We start from the raw sequence: 22,294 nt of genomic DNA, 5'->3' as shown, positions 1-22,294 counted from the left end.
TTCCCTGTCAACGCAGAACATTTCAAAGATCTTGTGAATCGCTACAGAAATAACTGCCGATGAGATATGACTGTATCCCTCAACAGTCATCCCACCTTCAGCCCAAGCAGCTGGTTCATCTTAAGGGAGTATCTTTGCAAGCAGTCCTGCTCTACAGAATCCTGGTCCATTTGCCCTCTAGCACCCACAAGGCCTGCATGATATCTCCAATATGCGTACAATATTGTGATGACAATATGACTTACATATTTATTTATTTATTTATTTTTATTTAAGTGTGCATATTAGTTATACAGTTCCTATGCATTCTGTTTTTATAGGTACAGAACTAACAGATCACAAATAATTATAAATCGCAGAATCTATTGAATGTTCTACAGTGATCATACAGACAGATCATGACTCAATAGCCTCTTTCACACATGCACTGGAAAGCTCAAATTCTCTGGACTTTACCCAGAGGCAGTGTATGTGAAAATGTAAATGTCCAAGTGAGACACCCCCAATATTTTCTGGACTGTATACTGCAAGCCCCAAAGTACAAAGTCTGTATTATGTGCGTGAGCCTGTGCATGGAGCACGCTGCTCTGTCCCAAATTGTCAGGACAATTTAAAGCAGGAGAATGGGCATGTTGTCAACATTTCTATCAGTCAGCTGCCGCAGCATCTCTCTTTTTTCCATATGCACAACTCTAAATGGCTGTAAAAGCTGTTTCCTGCAGCCTAATGTTTCTACCATGTTGTGCTTCCCTGAATGAAATAGTGGAGTTTCTCTTGTGAGAACAATTCTGACTCTGACAGTCTTATACAGTGTGTTACATGTGTGAAACACAACTTTGGGTAATATTTAGAGCTGATTTCTCCTGGCATTGTTCAGGTATAAGTATTTTTCAGAGCAATATATGACTGTACACATTGCCTGTATTTAACAAATTGAGTCTATACAGTATAGCTGTAAGTAATATATACATAATAATATTTTATAGTCTAAAGCCACTACATATTCCAGCTTTGGTTATGATTACATAGTGTACAGTAGGTCCTCAAATGTGTTACACTGTGTGCAAAATCTGCATTTAATAACAGTGTAAAACTTGCATTCTCACCTTTTTTTAGAGAAAGGCTCTATGTTGTCCACTTGCAGGTGTTTTCACACCTGCCACGCTGCAATAAAATCAAACTCTGGCATGTCTACACCCTCAATTAGTTTAGAAAGGTGAGAACACCCTAATCAAACTGTGGGCTGCCAAAGAGAGAGTTAGTGGAGCACTTCCAAGTGAAGCTTGGATCATTTTGTGAGGAAAAACTAATCAGAATAAAACGCTGCATATTGTGAGTTGACCATGTGGTGAAGCATTCTAGTTAGAAATGCAGTACAAAGGCATTTTAGCTTTCAGCTGTCAGCATGTGTTACAAGATTCAGCCTGCTGCACTCGATTTCTCTATAAAGGAAATGGTGACAAGTCATAATACTATTTCATCACTTCCAGCATCCTTTCTGCATTTTACAGTGTGACAGCAACCCAACTATTTAAGGTATAAATTTACAGTCACATCTGTAGCATCAATTAGCTGTACTGCTCAGTATCCATTACTGAGGCACAATATTTGTTTCAAAGAAATGTACAAAACAACCTTAATCGTTACAGTGATTAGTTGAATAAGAACAGCAAGAGATGCTACAAGGAGTAACCTCCAACTCATTCACAGAAAGATATTTTAAGAAACAATCATCTTCTTAATGCAGAAAATTTTTACTGTATTAGTAGAAGAAAAAATATCACTTTGTGCTTGATCCTGATCCCTGCTTTTAATGGCCAAATGTAAAAACCTACAATAACACTGACAGTCATTATTACAGTGTTCTTTTCCCAGAGCCATCAGGACTGCTGCAGAAAATAGCTACAATAAATAAAGTGGACGTTGAATTTAGAATATTTACCATAATAAAACAGTCAACAGGAGTACACACTTCATCAGCACAGCTTGTAAGGACTAGTCTGCCAGCTGACACAACCAGTAGTATAGTCAAACTAAACAGTTTTATTGCTACAGATGGCTGAGTTGGCCCTTTGAAGGATGGAGGTGCCCCATTCAATTTAATAATTGAATGGAAACATACTAATACATCTACAATGTATTAATACCATACACTGAACAAACAATGAAGCAATTTGAGGGTCAGTGTTTTGTTTACGCAACCCTGCATTTATTGGATGACCTGCTCCACCTTTAAAGCAATTTAAATCTCATGCTTCCATTCAGATTCTTCTGCCCTTTACTCTGCTATTATATAATATCACATAATTTATAGTTGCATGCACAGTATTTATATCTATTCCCCCCATTGTTGCACATTATTAAAACATGCATGAGCACAGAGCTGAACTGAATCATAATAGCAAAGACATGCAGCTCAAAAATAGCATACAGTGACTGGCAAGCATGTATGAAGTCCAAGCAGGTGATGGGCTGACAAAAGTGTTGAGGAAACTGGAAAAACAGACATTGTTGGTAACCTGAGGCAATAGAAGTATCTCCAAATGAAGCCATTCTTAAAACAGAGAAATAAAACCAGAACCAACCCAGAGGCAAAGAAAACCAAGGAAGAGAGAGCTAGAATTGATTGCCTACCAAGAAGATGCAAGACAATAAGATCTGACGGTAGTGCAGGTGAGACAGAAGACTGATTATAAAATATCAATAACAATAACATGAGAAATAACTAAGGGAAAAAATTTTTTTTGCTAGTCAGACCAACATCCTTCAATGGGGAAACACTCAGGATCAAGCACCTCAAGCACCAATGATGAGACTGCAACAAATGATCACTACCCTCCTGCACACCATCTAGCATTGAAAGACCTTTTCGTTAAGTTGTATTCTTCAGACACCAGTTAGGGTGCAATGTTAGTGGGACAGAAATATGGAAACAATAAGAATTTGAATTAACCGTTGAATCCATTTTACGTTTTTTGCCATCAGCTTTGTCATCTGATCAAGTACATTAACTGCAGTTAAATGTTCCATTGTTTTAATTATAAGTCTTATAAGTTTTTGTAGCCTCTCTTCATTGACGTAAAAGATACAGATTGAGTCAGATTAAGTCAGGTCAGGTATTTCCTAAGCATAATAATATACCCATAACAACTGATTTAGAAGGAAGCTACGTTTAACAAGTGTTTCTAATTATATCTGTAATTTCATGTCTTTAGGGCAGCAGGGTGGGAAAGTGGTTAAAAGGTCCCCGGTTTGAATCCCTCGCCAGCTGGGGCCTTTCTGTTTGGAGTTTGCATGCTCTCCCTGTGCTTGCGTGGGTTTCCTCACAATGGCATCTGTCATAACCTGTGCCTAATCAACACGTGTGATCTTCTGTGCAAACCAAAGCTTACTGGATAAGCCGAAAGAGAATCAAAACATTACAGTGTTATACTGGGGCCATATTACAGAAACGTAACATTGCTTTTATTTGGTTTGGTTTAATCATGCTGTTAAAAGCATATGTGATTGGAGCACTCAGTCAAGTTTAGACAAATGCAAGAAAGTTTTTGCAATCACTTCATTAAATACTGCATGTTGGGTACAAACATTTTACGCCAAAATGTTGCCTTCCTTTAAAAAATGAAATAAAGGAAAAATGGGAGGTCTGCTTGTCAGCACACCTTATATATAGTTTGTTTTCTGAAAGGAAGATGTAAATCTCAAGAACCAAATGGGGTTTTTAGGCTTTGTTCGCAGAGCAGGGGCTTTTATCAAAGTTAAAACCACATTACCCAGATATCTTTGCTTTTGCAGCAACTCAGCCTTTCTGGCATCATGCAGCTGGCTTACTTTTAACCAAAATAGATCACCTTCACAAAAAGATCTTCTGTTCAGGGGATAAGATCAACCAACCAGACCACTGGAAAAATGTTTTTAAAATCAACAAAAATAAGAAAAATGCCTTTAACCAAATATACGGTTAATACAGTCTAATAATTTGTAAGTTTACAGTTTGTCATGTTTCTTTGTTCTTGTTACATTGTTACTGATGGTGTAAATATTTTTGCTCTATGAGGAAACTTTGAAAGTATTAAATCTTATCTTATCTTAAGTTTGACATGATAATTGTAAACAAATACCATCTTATAAAAACTGTTTTAAATACATGAAATTATAAATGCAACTTCACAAACAGACAGACAAGCAGACCTTATCCCTTTCTTTTCCTCAGACCTTTTTTGCACACACTCACGCGTGCAAACACAAGCAAACTGTACTTGCAGTTTTTCTGATCTGACTTTGAACTATGAATAAGCATATTACTTCATCAATTCATGATGACTTTCTTTATAATAAAACAAAATGTCACTGGCTCTAGACATGTTGAAAATGTCAACTAAAAATGAAAAAGGACTGTGTAATGATTCTGTCACTTATTTATAGCCTTGTGTTATCATCATAATACACAGTTTATATTACAGTAAAAAACTGTATAGAGATTAGGGGGATCCAAGATGCATGTTGATGGGACACTGAGCATTACATGTGAAAATCATATTGACAGTGCTACCCTAAAATTGATATTCATGAATCTTACTTCGGTTGGGGGATAATAATGCATCACAATTACATTTCTTATAGCTTTACTTTCGATATTTTTGTGTATATGGTACTATTATTTGTTTCATTTCTAACTACTCTGTTCCAAAACTTCAACTGCCTCTACACAATATTATTGTGTATACCTACAATGAAGTCAGACTCACAGAACAGCACTGGCAGCTGTGTAGATATATTCTCTTCCAAGTGTTTGGTTCAAAAAAGCGAGCCTCAATCAGAAAATTTCCACAGTGCCTGCTTGATTTGTAAGTGTTTATTTATTGTAATTCAGTGATACTGTCAATAAACAGACAGTAGAAGAGCTAATGAAGACCTGGGAGAGGGAGAGCTAGGTGCCGCAGGGTGGACTGCTTTAACATTTTAGCCTAACCCTAGTTTACTGTGCACATAGTAGTAAGTACTCCACACAGATAGTGTTGCTCATAATCTACTCCACCTGTTTCAAATGCACATGCTCATTTGAACTTTTAATCATGGTTGACATGTACATTTAATTATCATGATAATTCTTATGTAAGTTAATGACTGAGAATACTCAATAGAAATAGAGACTGTGTATTTTTGATCTGTGCCATTACATAACTGCTACCTTCACTATAATGGGTTTACTTTGGGCCAGCTGTTGTCTTTTTCAGCCAAAACCACTTGCTGTTCTTTCTGGCTTCATATAAATTACTTTAAGACCTGATGTAAGCTTTGATCAAAATCCTTTTGTAAACTGGTTGTAGATGTGGATTCATCAGCAGTACTCAGAGTATACCGTACTTCAGTGAGTGTTTAGCATGCCTAAGCAGTTTCCTCTTTTTTTATTAATATTCCTTGTGTACTCTGTTCCTGTCTTCCCACAACAATGTGAGTACTCTAATGTAAGCAAACCACTTAGTGTTGAACTACAGTTACAAGTCAGACCTGAATGTATTTGTGGACAACAAGCCACCACTGCTTTTTGCTGATCCACTGCCTCACTCTGGGGGATCATTACAGTTATGTTTTCCGCAGCACCAGCGGAACACGCAACATGACACACACACACGTGCACACACACACACAGACAGATTATAGGAACATACTGTAGGCTCCTGGACAGGGACAAAAAGTCTGATCATTTTGCATTTGCAATGCTATTATTCCATAATATGGGAGACATGGTAGTCCAACCACTCTCACTCTGCTCTCCTCTCAGCCTCTGTATTCATAGTAGTTCATGCAAGCAATCAAAGTTCCCGCTGCTCGTCAAAATAATTTGCCTCACCTAAAGGTAAGTGTGGTTGTTCAGTAAAGTATAACAGCCCCTGGTGAGCACAACCAACCTAGTCTTTCCCAAGTCCTGCACTACTTGGTCTTTGGTCATCATACAGGTTTATTGTTTTCCATGCAATTGTATGTCTGGATGGCACTTCATAGAACCAGTTGTTGGATGCATTCTGAACTATTTCAAACAAACCCTCTTCCTCCAAAATGTCACTCAGTCGGCAGGTTGTAGATAAATGGGGACTAATAAGGCTAACTTTGTGCCAGCTGTGTGCTTCGCTAACAAATGGCATTTCAGAGTAGGTGGTAACTCAATTAACACTGACTGTAATTGTGAGAAATGTAACAATGAACTTGCCATTCAAACAGTACTCTTTATCCATTCTTCTTTACTAGTTGCCACCTCACTTAATGCTAGGATTGCTAAACTACCAGTGAGTAGTTGCCTTTAAAAGAATTTATGTTATTCATGTTAACTTTGACAGCTTTAGTTTCTACATAAAGAATCAGGAAACACAGGAAGTAGCACTACACTGATGTGATCTTTTCCACCACAGGTCAATGACAAAGTAAACTAGCTGTTTGACACTATAGTGATTGATAAAATGACATTATGTGAATAAATTAATTGATTGATCCTAACAACGGTTTATGTTTGAGGCTTACTCTTCCTTTGCAGTATAGTGTAAACAGTAGCACCATCCTGCCTTTCACAGTTTGTAGAAAATCGAGTAAGTAACAGCATACAATTATAATTTGTTTTTTTTTAAATCACATTATGAGCTAATACATATCAGTGATGTCATGTCATACACCAATGATCAAATAATGCTCACTCCAAATTAATAATACCTAATCAGTCTCAACTTGAAACACAGCATTTCTCTCAACAGTCACCCTTCATGTGCAGCTGCAGTCAACAGTCAAAACCTCTGCCTTTGAAACAACAATTTAAGAGCAGTGGCCTTCACAGGACTTTTTGAAATAGCCAAGAAATTCAACCTTTGCAGTCAGTTACTGACGTCTGGCACAGTCAGGAAACACTTGCTTTGAAAGAAATATCTTCCTATCGTCTATGGTTATATGAGCTATCACCATCTGTCTCCTCAGACTGGACTTGTGTTTTCCAACCACAATCAATACACTAATGTCTATTTGACATCTGATGAAGGAAAAGGCTGATGGGCCACCCACCATCTTCAAATTTCTGGCCAGTTGACAGAAAGTTCATTGGTGCAATCATGCTCATGTGTTTACAGCTGCCTATTGGGTGTTAATTATTGCTCTGACAAGGTCATGGCATCAGGTCACACCAGATGATGGCACGTGGACCATGATCTTTAGCTTTTGTCTATCACTGCACAAAAAGAGTCCTATTCATACTGTATATTGAGGCATCCATTCATAATTTTGTAAGAGGTCAGGGGAGCAAAGGGAGAAAGGGAGAACAGTCTAATGAGATAATAAGATAGGATTCATGACAGATGCAGGAAACAAATCTAGCATTGTTTGCAAAATTCTCTGGCCCAATCTTCAGAGTAAGCAAGCTGTAACCAATGCCAGCTCCCCTAATATGTTTCTATGTAGTCACGACAGCTTTTCTCTGCTCACCACATGTCTATAGTGCACTTTAGCTGCTCTACAAGTAGTTTTGCTCTACTGCTTCATTGTTTTTCTGGATTTATCCCCCTATTTCCATATAAAACCAAAGTATGTTCTTTTACAGTCTCTCCTCCGTCAGCATCAGCCTGTAGGGATAAATAGGAGTCATTGATACTGTACTGGGCACAGAGGCTGCAACAATTGCACATACTCTACAGCTGCATACGTGGGACCTTATGGCTACTTTAAAGGCCGCAAAAATGCATCATCTCATACTGTATCAACTTCTATGTATGTACTCCAAAAGAGCTGAAGAGAGTTAGATTAATGAATGAATACATGTAAAAATAGAGAAAAATAAATAAATATAGAAATATTTATTTCTACTGTGTCACGTTTGGGCCCCAAGTACTTTTATTTCATTTTTTGGGCAAAAACATTGATCTGATTTTTTGTCACTTAACATAGGTAACATCAGATCTTGTCTGTTATGTCACTAGTTACAAATGTATGTAATCAGGATGTGTGAATACAAATCATATGACCAGTTTTTGAGTATATATATACCGAAAGACGCCAAAATTGTATGTTTTATAATTGCTTTTTATTTTAATAAATATTTATATTAAGAGTGACTGGGATATTCTTCAACTGGCACAAGATCAGCTCATGGTTTTACTAAAGAAGAGGCCTCATTGCATTTTGAGAGTTTTTGGGACAGTCCACTCTGGTTGTTTAGAGATGTTACAGAATCAAGCTTTACAATCTTTGTCACATCTAGCGATGTTCAGAGGTTAGTGATACCTCCCACTGCATATAAAAATAATCTTTGAATTAATTTATCATAAATCTAACATAATAACAATGCACATTCAACTACATTTAACAAATTTTATATTATCATCAGATAATATGCTACTGTGCCAATGCTAATGTGCTATCATCATTTGGAATAAGCTAAACAAACTAATAGCCAACACAAACAGATTTTACTTACTTATACCTAATCATTATTAGTAGACTTGTGTGATAGTGGGTTTTGGGATTGGATCAGTTTTGATGTATCCTCCTATGGCTGCACATGCAAAGATAAGTGAAGAGAAAAATTGCCAGGATGTTTCCTTTCATTTATTATTTTGGGCCTAATTACTGCTAACCACAATAGACATTTATCTGTGGTATCCACCGCACGTTGTATCAATCCATGTACAGTACTCAACACTACAAAACTGCTGCCACACAGCAGCAAATGTATCATGTGTCATACACTGTGGCACAAAGGCCAGGCACCAAGATAATCAATCAGTTTGTCTTCTGCATGCATTTCTACTGCTTCTCTCTTGCACGGCCATGCCTATAGAATCTGTCTCTTTGTCTGAAGTCTCGGGGTTAGGATGTGAAGCTCAGATCTTGAGCTGGATTTAGAGTAGCAAAGCTAAGGCTGTGGTGAGGTATCTTATGGCCCTATCCAATGAATGTTTAATGGGTCTAGCGAAGTCACAGAGTAGGAAGCTGACTGTGCTGCATCAGTAGGCCAGGCTGTAAAATGAGACAGGAGAGGAAGCCAGCCAGCCCAGGATGGTGAGATGAGAAGAAAGAAGGGGAGAGGGCAAGAGTATTCAGGGAAAGTATAGACATCAGGACAGAGCAAACTAAAATGTATATTAGCAGGAGGCTGTTACAAAAAAAATCACACAGCTGCACTATGAATTAATTTACTTTATACACGTACATTGCCCATGTACATGTGTTCATGTCTATAAAACTGGCACTGGGTTAGTGCAGTAGTAAAAAAAATCACTGCAATGTCGGGACTGAGCAGCAAGAGATCAGTAATACAATGTCAGCTCAAGAGAAGGCTTTACTTCAAGTACTTAGTTTGAATATAGCTGCAGATAGCAAAATAGGGGTACAATGCTTTACAGTCTATAAACAGCATAAGAGTTACTTCAAAGGTTTATTGCAGTGTCATAACAGTGAGGGTACAAGGCTGAAGACTATAACAACGCCTAATAAAAGACCCCAGACCCTCCATGCGATGGCTCAATGGCTGCAGAATTTCTTTACAGTAACATCAGAGGAGACTTTACTCTGTAAACTCTCCAGTCAAACTCTACATTATGTCATTCACAGCTATTTTTATTGAACACTGAGATGTGGCCACACCAGGTGTCTTCACTGCCACATCTAAACCCTGAGGTAATCCACAGAGTTAGGCTTTCAGCCAAGCAGTTTCAGCAATATTTCTCATTCTTCCGAACTGTGTCTTTAACATTCCCTCCCTGCTCACTGATTGGAATAAAGCCTCCACTGCTCATCAGGGACTGCATTTCTCTGCACATCTGTCTATCCATATGCCCAACCAAAAACCCCATGCAGCTGTAAACGTTGTGCTAATGAGGCCTGTAACCTAGGAACATTTCATCTATAAAAGGATAATTTAAAGAAATAATCCTATAAAAACCAGATTTCCAAGCAACATATACTGTGATAGCATGGAAGACCCACGGTTTGTATTTATCTGCCGGTTGCAGGCCTTTCTCTGTGGAGTTTTCATGTTGTCCCTGTGCTTGCATGGGTTTCCTCCGGCTATTCCATTGTCCTCCCACAGTCTAAAGACACGCAAGTTGGGTTAATTCTAAATTGCCTGTATGTGTGAATGTGAGCATGAATAGTCTTTCTGTGTATGGCTCCCTACATTGGACCTGAGATAGACTAGAGACCTGTCCAGGGTGTACCCTGCCTCTCACCCAGTAACACAGGCTCCAGCCCCCCACGACCCTAAACGGGATAAGTGGTTAGAGATAATGGATGGATGGATGAATATGCTGACTTTAAAGTGATGTTTATGTTCAGGGAAGGCTATGCTGTTTTGGCAAGTTTGGCATGTTTTAGCAACACACTCAAGCCATGTCCTGGTACTCTTACAACAGTAAGTAACATTAGTAGTAAGACCTTTCCCCCACTGAAATATTTGGAGCATTATGAAGCAAAAGATACAACAAAAGAGGCCCCAAACTGTTGAACAACTGAAATCTTATATGAACCCAGAATGGGGGGAAAAAATGTTTCTTGTAAATCGAAAGCAAAATGAAATGTAGTTTCCAAAAATGAAATCGTATTTCTCAGCTTTAACTTTTGATATGTCATCTTTTTATTAGTATTTACTGTATCAAAAGTAAGTTTTCAAATGATTGATACTTTTAAACAGTGCAATTTATTTCAGTACCTTGCAATTTATATGGCTGTTGATTAGTAGTATTTTTCCCTACTTCTCAATAACACTGCAAATGTATCTGTATATGTATCTCAGTCTTCTGCATAGAAAGGTTACTGATAAGGTTCTAATCCATCCACTGAACTGAATTCCTAATGGGGGTTTGTTTTTTGTCTAAATGGCTTAATTATTTCTGCTGTCACTCCAGCACAAAGACAGGCAGTGGCCTGATTTAAAATTCTTTCAACAATGATTACTGATACATTTTGTGCTGCCATTCAAAACATCACCAGTGATATTTCCAGGACTTCTAAGCTATAGTGGGTGTCACCCGAACAAGCCAGTTACGGTGTTACAGCATTCTGCCATACGATTGTTTGAGCCACAGTTATATTTAAGCTTACTCTGATGGCCTTCTTATTTTGGTCACCAGTGATTCTCAATTTAGCCAGAGCCTTGGCAACATTGTGCCCACCACCCCTTTTTTGCAGAAATCCTCTGCTTCATGGTACTCCTAAAGCTTCCTCTTAAGCTTAGTAGTCTATGATCAACTCACATGATTGGTTTGATGGGAAACATATTTTGATATCGTACATTATGGTAAAATCAAATGTTTTCAAAAACAACTGCAGACTCTTAAGTAGTGCTGCACCTATCGATTATTTTTTGGATAATTAATGTAGCAGTTATGTTTTTAATTAATCGATTAATCTATAGACTATTTTCCTATTAGGCTTTTTTTATTTTTCAATTAATATAACAATGAATTTACTCAACATGAAACATTTGAATTCATCAGTCATTTATATTCCAATATTTTATTCAATCATTTTCTCTTTACATATTATATTATTTCAAATATTGCATTGCAGGGCATAAGTCAAACCTTCTGAGATACTGTGATTGAAATGTACTGTATATAGAATACACAGTAAACAGTTCACTATACTTTAAACCCTATAACAGCTCAAATATCAGTTTGACTTTTTAAAAATTCATTCAGCACATTTCTAGATCACTTCATAGTCTAATCTTATAATATCTTAATCTTAATGTTGGAAGTGGGTTTATTAGGCAAAGCCCAATGTAAGCATTTCACTGCTGCACCTTCACAGAGCCAACATTAACCTGTTTCTGTATCTACGTCTGCAGAGCTGGAAAGTGACGACTCAAAAGTATAACAAATTCTTATACTAGCTAGAGTAGAATTTGATATTTGGATTGATCAATTAGCTGGTGACTGCATTTTATGAAGCCTTATTATTTTTTATTTTTTTTGACCGTGGATGGGGAACCGCAGGCACAGCTGAAATTATCGCTTTTCTGCAAGTTTCTAATCGTTTAACATGTGTTTTGTTCATTTCCTCGAATAGATCGTTAATTTGTGGAGCACTTTTACGCTGGTCCCCAAACGAGCACTGATGTTGTCTGGTCAGGTTAAGGAGTAACTTTGACTTTACCTGAGCTGTCTCCTCCGTCTCTGCTGCAGACAGGGATACTTGGCTTAGCTCTACCCTCGCTCATGCACAGAAAGAAGAAGCTGATCTCAAATCACAGGATATGAACTCTTCAATACCCCACAAAAATTAGAACACAAATATTTATATTTTCATGCTCTAGTCAACCTTTAACAACTAAATGTTTGCTCTGTGAGGTTATTTAATGGACTCAGCAAAAGCTAATTTCAATGTCAACGAACAAGAGTAAAGTTACTGTTCATCAGTTGTTCAGATTATTGGTCAACCAATTAATTGGTCAGTTGAATAATTAAGCCAGTCTTTGACCTTTTTAATAAATTGCCATTGGCTGATGTCTGACCACGTGATAGGCAATAACATTCTGCAGACTCAGCTGCAGCTGACACTGAGTATTTCACCCACATATAGCATGCAGCTGAAAATTAGAGCATATAAAGATGTAAAGTTATTTGAGCACTTCATTGTCAGTGACTTAACAAGGTGCATTTCAATGGCACTTGTAGAAAGCAGTGAGATTAGCAGCCACTAGTTGTCGTGTTTATGTTGTAGTCTCTCTTTTGCACAGGTAAGAGAGCCATTAAAGAGTAATTTATATGATATTCTGTTAAACATTGGGTATTATCACTTATGGCTTGTTTTGACTACAGATAAAGAAGAACTTTAGAAAAAAAGTGCTCTGAAAAATATTGCAATTTCATTATTTTCCTATATTGATCAGGCCTAGACACAAAAGTGCTTTAATCTACAATAGTGAGATCTTCAGCCACCACACCTCAAGTCAAAACTTGAAAAAGGTCCCAACCAACGGCATCCACCAGATAGGAGGTTCTTCCCTTACAAAGATCGTGGATTGGGTAACAATATACTGGTGTAAAATATTTAACTGAACAGGCTGCTCCAAGCCTGCTAATGCTCACACACACACACACACACACACAAGCTTACACTATCATTATATGTAACAATCTATTTTTGTAGATGTGCAGGAGCTCGATGTTTTGGAGAAAACAGACCGATTGCCTTCATGTAAGCCAACAGTTACAGAGAGAGAGATTGTGTCTGTCTGTTAAGTTACAACACAGAACTAAAGCAATTCTCTTCTTTGTGATATGTACAAATGATATATGATATATAAAGGGAGTTACATGGAATGGAAATACTAGAAAAGCAACCCCCAACTTCCTTTGCTAATAAATAAGTGAAAACCAAAGTACTTTGTACAATTATTCTACATGCAACACTTGCTACTAATTGAAAGTTTGAGGCAAAACCAGCTTTTTCAAAGCTACCTGGGTTCATTTCTAAATTTAATATCAGTAAATAATCTTATTGATGATTCCAACACATCTAAAGGCATAATATAAAAACATCCCTCTCAGGTCGTGTCTGTGTTGACTTACCTTACCACTGAAGCTCTATGGACTGCCTCATATAACTGACAACTGCAACAATCGAAAACTTCACATGAAGCATCTCTTGTCAACAATCTTTTTCATCAGGTTTTCCAGCTAAACACCCCCCACAGACTAGTTCACTGAACCCAAATGGAGGCTGCTGGGAGCTTGGTGGTCTGACAGCATCTGCCAGTCACTGCTCCTTGGCCCAAATACCAGAGTGATCGACATTTGGTGACTTTTATGAAGTGTGCCATTTGCCCTGGGCAACAGGGGTTCTGTTTTTTATTAGGCTCAGTGGGAGTGAAGGCTTCCCCTGTGCACAGAGCAAGAACTGTCAACAGATTATGCGTCACAACCAACCAAAAGAACCACAAGGAAAGAAAATTAGCAAACGTGCTACTGGTCACACTTTTTCCACTTGCTTTTTAAATATTCTGTTTAAAAAAGTTTGGAGGGTTTGTCAGACAAAACAAATGAAAATATCGCCTTGGACTAAACATGAGAGATAAGTTCAGTGAGGGAAAGGTTTCACTGTCAGGACAGAAAATAACAACAACTTTAATCTAAAAAAAGAGCTGTTTGATTAATTATTACTAATACTCCGTCAATAAAAACTTGAAACAGATAGGTGATGATAATATAAATGTTTAAACCACAGAAATGCTGCCAAATAGAAACAGACAATACTGTTTCTCATTTTATCTCGGGGAAATGTTTGCTTATCACGACAGAAGTAGTGTCTGTATTATTTGAAATTAAAATGAATGCACCATGCTAAAAAAATATGGGGTTTTATGCCAAAAAAAAGACCTTTTTATTAAGAAAATCAGTTATATATCAAACAAATTAGTTCTAGATCAATAGTGAGTATTCTATAACTAAACACCCATGTGGAAATCATCCAACCTCCGTATGTACAACTGCTTGCTCTATATGGTGAAAGTGGAAAAAGTAATTCTAAAAACAACAACCAACGACTGGCAAGTACAAAAATGTTAATTTTCTTGGAGGGTGTTGGTTCAGTATGAAGGATGCTCAAATCTGATGTGTGACCCCATACCTGGAAGTTGAATAAAGAAATTAGAAAAACATTTATCTGATAGCCATGGGGGATCAGTGTGTGCCATGTTACACTGATTTAAGTTGAAACTCTTATCTGAAATAGGTAGCAATGAATTTGGCAGAATAAACAGAGAGGAGGTGAAATTCTGACAGTCTATATGTTAAAATATGATTATTATTAATTATATTTAAGAGAAGTTATCCGCCCAGACTCTTAATGAAAAGCACACAGAACACTCAGCACCCAAGTCCTTCAGTGAGAAAATGCTAAACACCCACAGGATTTTGAGTCCACACTGCGAATGAGTCACGAGTCTCCCTTTCCTTGGTCAGCAGCTTTGTTTTTGCCAAGCAGCCACCCACTTACAGGGAGAACACTCATTAAGTGATCACACTACAGGATCATCAAAACACAGGAATACCAGGAAAGTTTCTCAGAATAAAATTAATTAGCCATCGCTGCTCTTTGCCAGGTTCATTTAAACATACATACAGTACACACACACATACACACACTTTATATCCACAAATACACATGCTCTAACTTGGGAGACAGCATCACTGAATCACAATTTTAAAAGTTTTCTGGGGCTTCAGAGTTCCATATGGATCTGAAAGACCAGACTGAAGCTTTGACTGATCAGACTGTGATCAGTCTGATCAGACTGTGATCAGTCTGAACAAAAAAACATATCCAGGTGTAAACAAAGCTTTTGCAGACAGAAGCACTCAGCATCCAATTATTCATCTCTACAGCTGGTTGGAAGTACAAAGCCAATACTTTTATCAACGTAAATTAAAAACTCACTGTAACATTCTCATCACAAATACATGGTAATAAATTGTCATGGACAGGGAAGGTTTTGGTTATGGAAACAATACATAAGCTATCTTATGGTGAAGAGAATTAATTAATTAATAATTTTTGAAAAATGGTCTTAGGCTTCTTTACCTGCGCTCAGTCAAAAAGCCATGTTAAAGCTTCAATATGCAACTTAAGCTAGCATTTGCATCAGACTCAAAATGAATCTCCATCGCTCTCCCTGCTCTGCTCTGTTCTGTTTCAGTAGTTATTATATTACAATAAAAAAGATTGCCCTAAAGCTTTCTAATCAAGTGGAAATCAGTGAAATTATCGGATTTGTGAGGATAAGCCTCACTTGGATTTTTAGAAACGAAGGTATGTGCACTGCTGCCAGTTTTCTTTAATGAATCGGGATCATAACAGCACCTCTTCACAATACCGCATCTCACATGCAAAGTTTCATTCCTTTACTGACTGTTACTGTATAGACCCTCATCTTTCAACTTGGTCACACTTTGTAATGCAGGGTTTTTGCTTTCAGTTCAGCTATTGTTCATCTACCAAAGCTGCCCCAGAACCAGGGAGACATTATACAACTATTTTCACAGGCTGAGTAGGTCTACTTCTGACTAGCAAGCTGAGCTATACTGTACAAGTAATATCAGGAGCTATAGTATACACTGGTATGCTGTAGCTTAACTGGTGACAAACTACTACAAATAGGCAGAAGTGGTAGAAGTACACAAACTCAAAGTGCAAGTATTTGCAAGAAATTTGAATATGACAATAACCTCTACTGCAAGTACAATTACCACTATAAATGTACTCTAATTGAAGTAAAAGTACTTAAAATACAGTACAGTACAATACAATATTAATATAGAGATGAAAATAATACTGAATTACTGAAGTAGCCTAACAGTAGCCTAAAGTGGAAATACTCCAGCACTGTTCAAGTACCAAAAATTGTACTTTAAAAGTACAGTATTTAGTTACTTAGCACCTCAACAAACAGGTACTACAGCTAAAGAAGATAATAAATTAGTTCAGTTGCCTGGTCTGACTATAGGGCAAGCACTTGGCTAACAACTTTAGGTCAATATGTAAATACTTCAGATTTTTTGTTAAAAAAGGTACAAACAGAGTACAACTGAAGCAAACCATAGTGTTGATGTATAAGCACTAGAGTTAGATTTAGTTTTTCACGAATAAAACTTTAACCATGTAAAATACTCTTCATTGTTTTGTTTTCTTCTTCTTCACTACACACCAAACAATTTCCTCTTTACACATACAGCCCCAAAAAACTGCCTCCTCCTCTTTCCCCAATGACCTCCATCTCTCTTGGCCTGCTGTGGCATATGTATTTTTCAAAAAGCCGAGTGGCATTTATCTCACAGCTTAGTCATAATTAGACCAACTTAGTCTGGGGCATACAGCCTGTTAGTGGGCATATGTTTACATCCTGGTTAAAGACACATTGCTCCCCAAGGGTATTGTTGTATGTTAACGTGTTTGTGTGTATGATTGAGTAAGTAGGGGTAACAAGTGTGTCTGCGTATGGTAGCAGACGGTTGCTGAGGAGCGCGCCCTGAGCGCCCATTAACACAGCCCAGCGTGTTCCCATACCTTGTCTACCCAGCGATGCTGAGAGAGGCTACCTGAAACCTGGAGGGAAGCAAGTTCATCCGAGTGTGCGGAAGAGGAAGACGACAGGACAGAGCAGGAGACGGGAAGAGGAGGGGAGGGCAACGAAGACCTGAGTCAGATGGGGAAAGTGAGAAGAGTGAGAGAGGGAGGGAGGGAGGACACAAGGTTAGGAGGAAAGGAAACAAAGAGGACGGCAGAAGAGACAGACAGAGAGGCCGTCTGGCTCAGGCCCAGGGTTATCACTGGCAAAAGTCAATCCATTTGCTAGCTGCCAGCTTGAGACAGCAACACTGGGCCAGAAGAATGCAGTCCTGTGCAGCTTCTGCCGGCTGTGTGTGTGTGTGTGTCTGCGCATGCATGTCTGTGTGTCATTTTGTACAAGCTTGGATGTTACAGAAGTGAGAGCTCAGTCGATGTGTTAAAGCATTCGGCGAGGACCATATGTATAATCAGTTAGACAGTCTTCACAAAACACAAACAAGTGCAGTCACAGTTGCTGATCCTCTGCCATCGAGTAGTGCTGCCAAGTTCCCTGCAGCTCTAACCATGGAAAAGGCGAGGGAAGCCGCTTAAAAACATCTTCCTAAGTCTCCTTCACTTGGCAGCTGATGCTAAAATGTATCCTCTTTATGCAGGATGTTACATAACTGTGTGCAGGCACTCGGGACAAGTCCCATGCCACAAGGATGTAAACAAAAACAAATACTGATAAACCTGTCAGTTTCCGTGTCCAAAGTTTAATATGCAGCGACAGAAAAGTAATTCATATCACCCAGTGCTTCTTTCTTTATCATCTGATCAGTGATGTTGAAGCACATAAGCTGTCCCACTTTCCTCCATCTCTCCTCTCTGTTAAAGATGAAAGGTGGGGAAGTGGGGTGGCAAAAGAAGCAGGGAGACTTTTTTTTTAGGCTAAAGTGTGATGGTGCTGCAGCTTTACCTACTTGCCAACCACATTTCCCTAATTATTGACTAATTCTGATAATCATTAGTATGTCCAGAAAATTTAGTTTAAAGGTACATTAAGTCAAATCTAAATATTTCCTATTTTTCTGTTTTTATTTGCTATTTACTGACATTTAATGCAGCAAATGAATAGTCAGTTAATTGAGAAAATAGTAACATTTTTGAAAGGTGTACTATCCCCAATAGATTTTAAATCGTAGCGTAAATATGTGCTTTGTGAGTAACAATACTTAAACTTCACAGGGAGAGTATCTTTTCTCATTGGCACCACATGGAAGTCAGAGGTGAGCTGCAGGTGACCTAACCATTAAGCCATCATTATGTCACAGAGGACAAGCTACTTTCAGCAGCAACTATATGTAAAACGGCGTTGTTGAAGTACTTTTAAGCTCACATAGAATCATACCTGTGATCAAAGTTGCATTGCTCATGGCTGAGAGTCTCAGTGTGCAGGGAACGATTTAAATGCACCAGAACGCGGCGCGGGCACGGAGAGCGCTCCCTCTAGTGGGCGCAGCTGGTAAAGACTCGGCTTCAGGAGGAACAGCTCCCTAGCAAGAGGTTAATCCACTCATAGCATTTTAATGACATCTCCACCCGTGCACCATACTAATCACAATTGCCTTAACGTTTCACAAAACACTAGCAGGTTCAGCTCAATTAAACCGGCGGCTGCAGCGCAGCGGCTGTACCCGCAAAATGCGATGGAGCAAACTCACACATCTTGGAAGGAGTATGTCAACCCAAACAGACTGCAAAATCTATCAGTGCAAAGCCCTGAACGTCACAACTCCCTGAAAACCGCCCTTCTCCTTACAGCGGGAATAACCAGGCATAACCTCCTGTAAAACGTGGAAATAAAGCACCTCTTTATGTCTTCACCGGTAAAGATCTTGTTAGTACCCGGGCCGCTTGTCTCGTCATTTGCCGACCCGGCGAAGAACACACGTATGAACTTCATGACGTAAATTCTGACATTTTTAACACGGCAGGGACATATTCAAAGTTCGCTCATAGACAGGTGGGGAAAGGCTTAGTGGTGGGGAAAACAACCTGTTTAAAACTTGAGGAAAAAGGCGCCGGAGGATACAGACACTGCACTTCGACTCACCTTGAGCGGCGGTTCCTCGGGTGCTGAATACACTTGCTATCAAAGTGGCCACATACCAAATCATAGTACTATTGCCGACCAGAAATAAACCTCATCATATCTCAAAGTGCCCCTTTCGGTGAATCTCTCATCGCCGAGTGGCCCAGGACAAACTGAAGCGGGCCGGTATCCTATTTTCTTGTTAACCGAGCCCTGGACACTTTTCCATCGGCGCTTTCCCCTCTCTCTTCCCCTCTCCTCCGCTCTCCTCTCGCATCCTGAGACGGATCACCTGCGCCAATGGGACGAGAGCAGACGACGCTGTGAAACCAAGCGCGAGCCCTCAGATAACCGCGGTCCCACCTCCGCACTCGTTTCATTGATGGGCGTGGGGGAGCTCCGGTCGCTGATTGGTTATCCGCGCCGTCGTTCATCAGCTCCATGGTAAGTTCATAGTAAAAGGTAATACTCGGAGTTTACCATTTTTTCTTCAGAGACAGGACTCACTGCCAGTTTGTTTTCAGCATGTTTGCTAAATATGAACTTTTTTCAGCCTTAAAACACTTTTAAAATAATAGCAATAACCTCCAATAAATGTATTTGTTTCACCAGTGGCATTAGAAGCAAGTGAAACATACGTATCAAGGCATCAGCAAGCTGATGCAAGTCAGACACAAATCTGAAAAATTAAATCAAAGGAAAATTATCCTTACATGTGAGGTAATTATTATACATTATATGAACTACTGAAACTGTACTATAGTCACAATAACAAGCCTGCTTTGGGGATTGGGCTAATCATTCTATCACAAAGACAACAGGCCTTATCATGGTTTTAATGGATGGCCTAACAATTTACAGTGGGATAAGGCAATAGCTACAGTTTCTCAAATTGAAAAATCCAACAGGTGTTTACCCTGTATAAATGTGATGGAAATCACTTGTGTTTAAGCAGTAATAAGTTAGTGCCAAGGCTTGACTGCAGTTGTTTCTGACTGGCACACAATGTACTGTTAAGCAATCAGCATAGATGTCTCAAACTTCAAGTTTCCAACTTTTATGCTCCAAAGAATTACGCATCTTCCCGTTTTTGTTTTTTTATCCGAGGTCATGAATGTAGCACAAGAGGGAACCGTTTCAAGGTGGGTTGACGTGTGAAAACGTAGGGAAGCTGCAGTCTCATCCTGCGCAATAAGGCGAGAGGAATCCTCCAGCATGTGCATCATCACCCCTCTGCCATCCACACACTTACACCGTGTTTCAAATGTGACTGATTGTAAAAATGTTCTCTATGACTGGATGAAATGCTTTAAGTGAAGGGGCTATAGTGTCATTTTAAAAAAGAACACAGAATTCTTTTTGCTTCAGTGATTCAGTCAATGAGTTTAAAATTCAACTGACTCAGTCTGCCTCGCTTAAAGAGCGTTTATCATGACTCAGAGCCAATTCTACTCCACCTCCAGGTCTGGTGCACCCCACTGCTCCTTCAGGAGGAGGTTACAGCAATATTTATAGATCTCACGAGATGATAGAGGCAGAGATGTCTGTAAAAATCCACAAGTTAGTGAGTAGGTTATCCCTGACTGTGTCACCTAAAGTTGTTTTTTGTTTTAAAGTTGTAGCATGTTTTTAATCATTCAGTTAATCAACTGTTTAGCTGTTTTATAGGTTTGAATTAGTTAAAATTAAAATAATGCCTCTTCTGAAACTGAATCCCTTAATTTGGTTAATATCAAAGATCCATTAATCCACCTATAATAATGATGGATTGCTATCATGGTTATTTTTAAGGCAATAATTAATTAATAACTAAATTATTTAGAAATAAATAAATCTTTCATTATGCATCTGGCATTTCAATTAAGCTTAGACAGAAGGTGTTTTGTCTGTTAAAACACATTGGCAAGAGGTAATTGATGGTAATATAAGAATGTCTTATAGTCTTCTCAGCTCATAACTTGTATTCACATTTGCTTGTTGTTGCAGAGTGACTGGCCTACTTTGTTTTATACCCCAGAGTTTAATGTGATAGAATTTTGACCAAAAACAAGAGCGGATCTACAGGGGTGAAAGGGTGGCCTCTCCCCTCCCTTTTGTAGTCCCCTCTACTGCCCCTCCAATTGGGTTTTGCGCTCTCTTGAGGAGAAGACAGAGAGCGCAAAACCCAAGATGTAAAAGTAAAGAATGCAAAAGTGCAGTGAAAAGTGCACAAATGATCAAACAAAGAATCAAACAAAAACAAACTTAAGGGTTTTAAAAGACTTGGCAGCTCCTTTGACAGAAACCCAGAGAACTAAACTGAAAAGAAACTCTTATCCATCAATACAAACATTTTGAAAAATAGGAGACAAAGATTTTGAAATAGCGAACTATAACCACACTGTATAATAATGGCAGATTTGCTATAATTTATTAACGGTAAATGTTCTGCACTTATATAGCACTTTTTTACCTATTGGCACTCAGAGCGCTTTACACTGCTTCTTATTCACCCATTCACACTCACAATCGCACACTCACACACCGATGGCAACGCTCACTCAACTAAGTTGGGGTTCAGTGTCTTGCTTAAAGACTCTTCGACATGTGACCGAGGAGCCGGGGATCAAACCAGCAACTGGGGGGATTGGTGGATGACCGCTCTAACTTCCTGGGCCACACTCATATCAACATTGTGCTAATATTTCAGTATGTTTATTATATTATTCCATAACGATGTTGTCATTGTAAAAGATGCAGACCAACCAAAAGATTAAACATTTACAGCTTTGCTTCATACTAAACTATTCTTAAAACTCTGAGCACCTGGCACTGGTTCATTCGCAAACTCTTAGAGGTCAGAAGAAAAATTGTGATCATTTGCTTGTGGAATCAATGTCTGGCTCACTCTTCCCAGTAAAAACTGTGAATAACTTGATTTCTTTCAACTCCACCCACAGGCTAACTCAGGACTCACAAGGACAAACAAGCTGCCCTCCTTATTTGCCCTCAAAGTTAAATATAGCAAATACAATGAAGTGTTTGTAAAGCACTTTGGATAAAAGTGCTGTATAAGTGACCATCTACCATTTACTTTATCGTGTTTTATGTTAAAAAGGGGCACAAATGTTGCTTCTCATTCAACCATTCACACGCACACTCACACACCGATTCCCGTGTCTGACATGCAAGGTG

At 38.7% G+C, this 22,294-nt stretch overlaps 1 protein-coding gene across 8 annotated transcripts in view; it reads right to left on the bottom strand.

Moving 5' to 3' along the window:
• The window catches only part of LOC137109121 (protein turtle homolog B-like), a 121,682-nt gene extending 102,234 nt beyond the window's left edge, over nt 1-19,448 (bottom strand). For all 8 annotated transcript variants that reach the window (XR_010912270.1, XM_067494541.1, XM_067494544.1 and 5 more), the window contains exon 1: nt 19,142-19,448. Coding sequence is in view for 7 of the 8 variants with exons in the window: in XM_067494541.1 (XP_067350642.1) it covers nt 19,142-19,205 (64 nt within the window). In the remaining variant the exon portion in view is untranslated. The remainder of the gene's footprint in view (nt 1-19,141) is intronic.
• Nucleotides 19,449-22,294: the final 2,846 nt, after the last annotated feature.

This window comes from Channa argus, chromosome 24, assembly GCF_033026475.1.
Source record: "Channa argus isolate prfri chromosome 24, Channa argus male v1.0, whole genome shotgun sequence".
NCBI classification, from domain to species: domain Eukaryota; kingdom Metazoa; phylum Chordata; class Actinopteri; order Anabantiformes; family Channidae; genus Channa; species Channa argus.
Note: the sequence above shows the minus strand (reverse complement) of the source record. Positions and strands in the feature narration are given on the sequence as shown.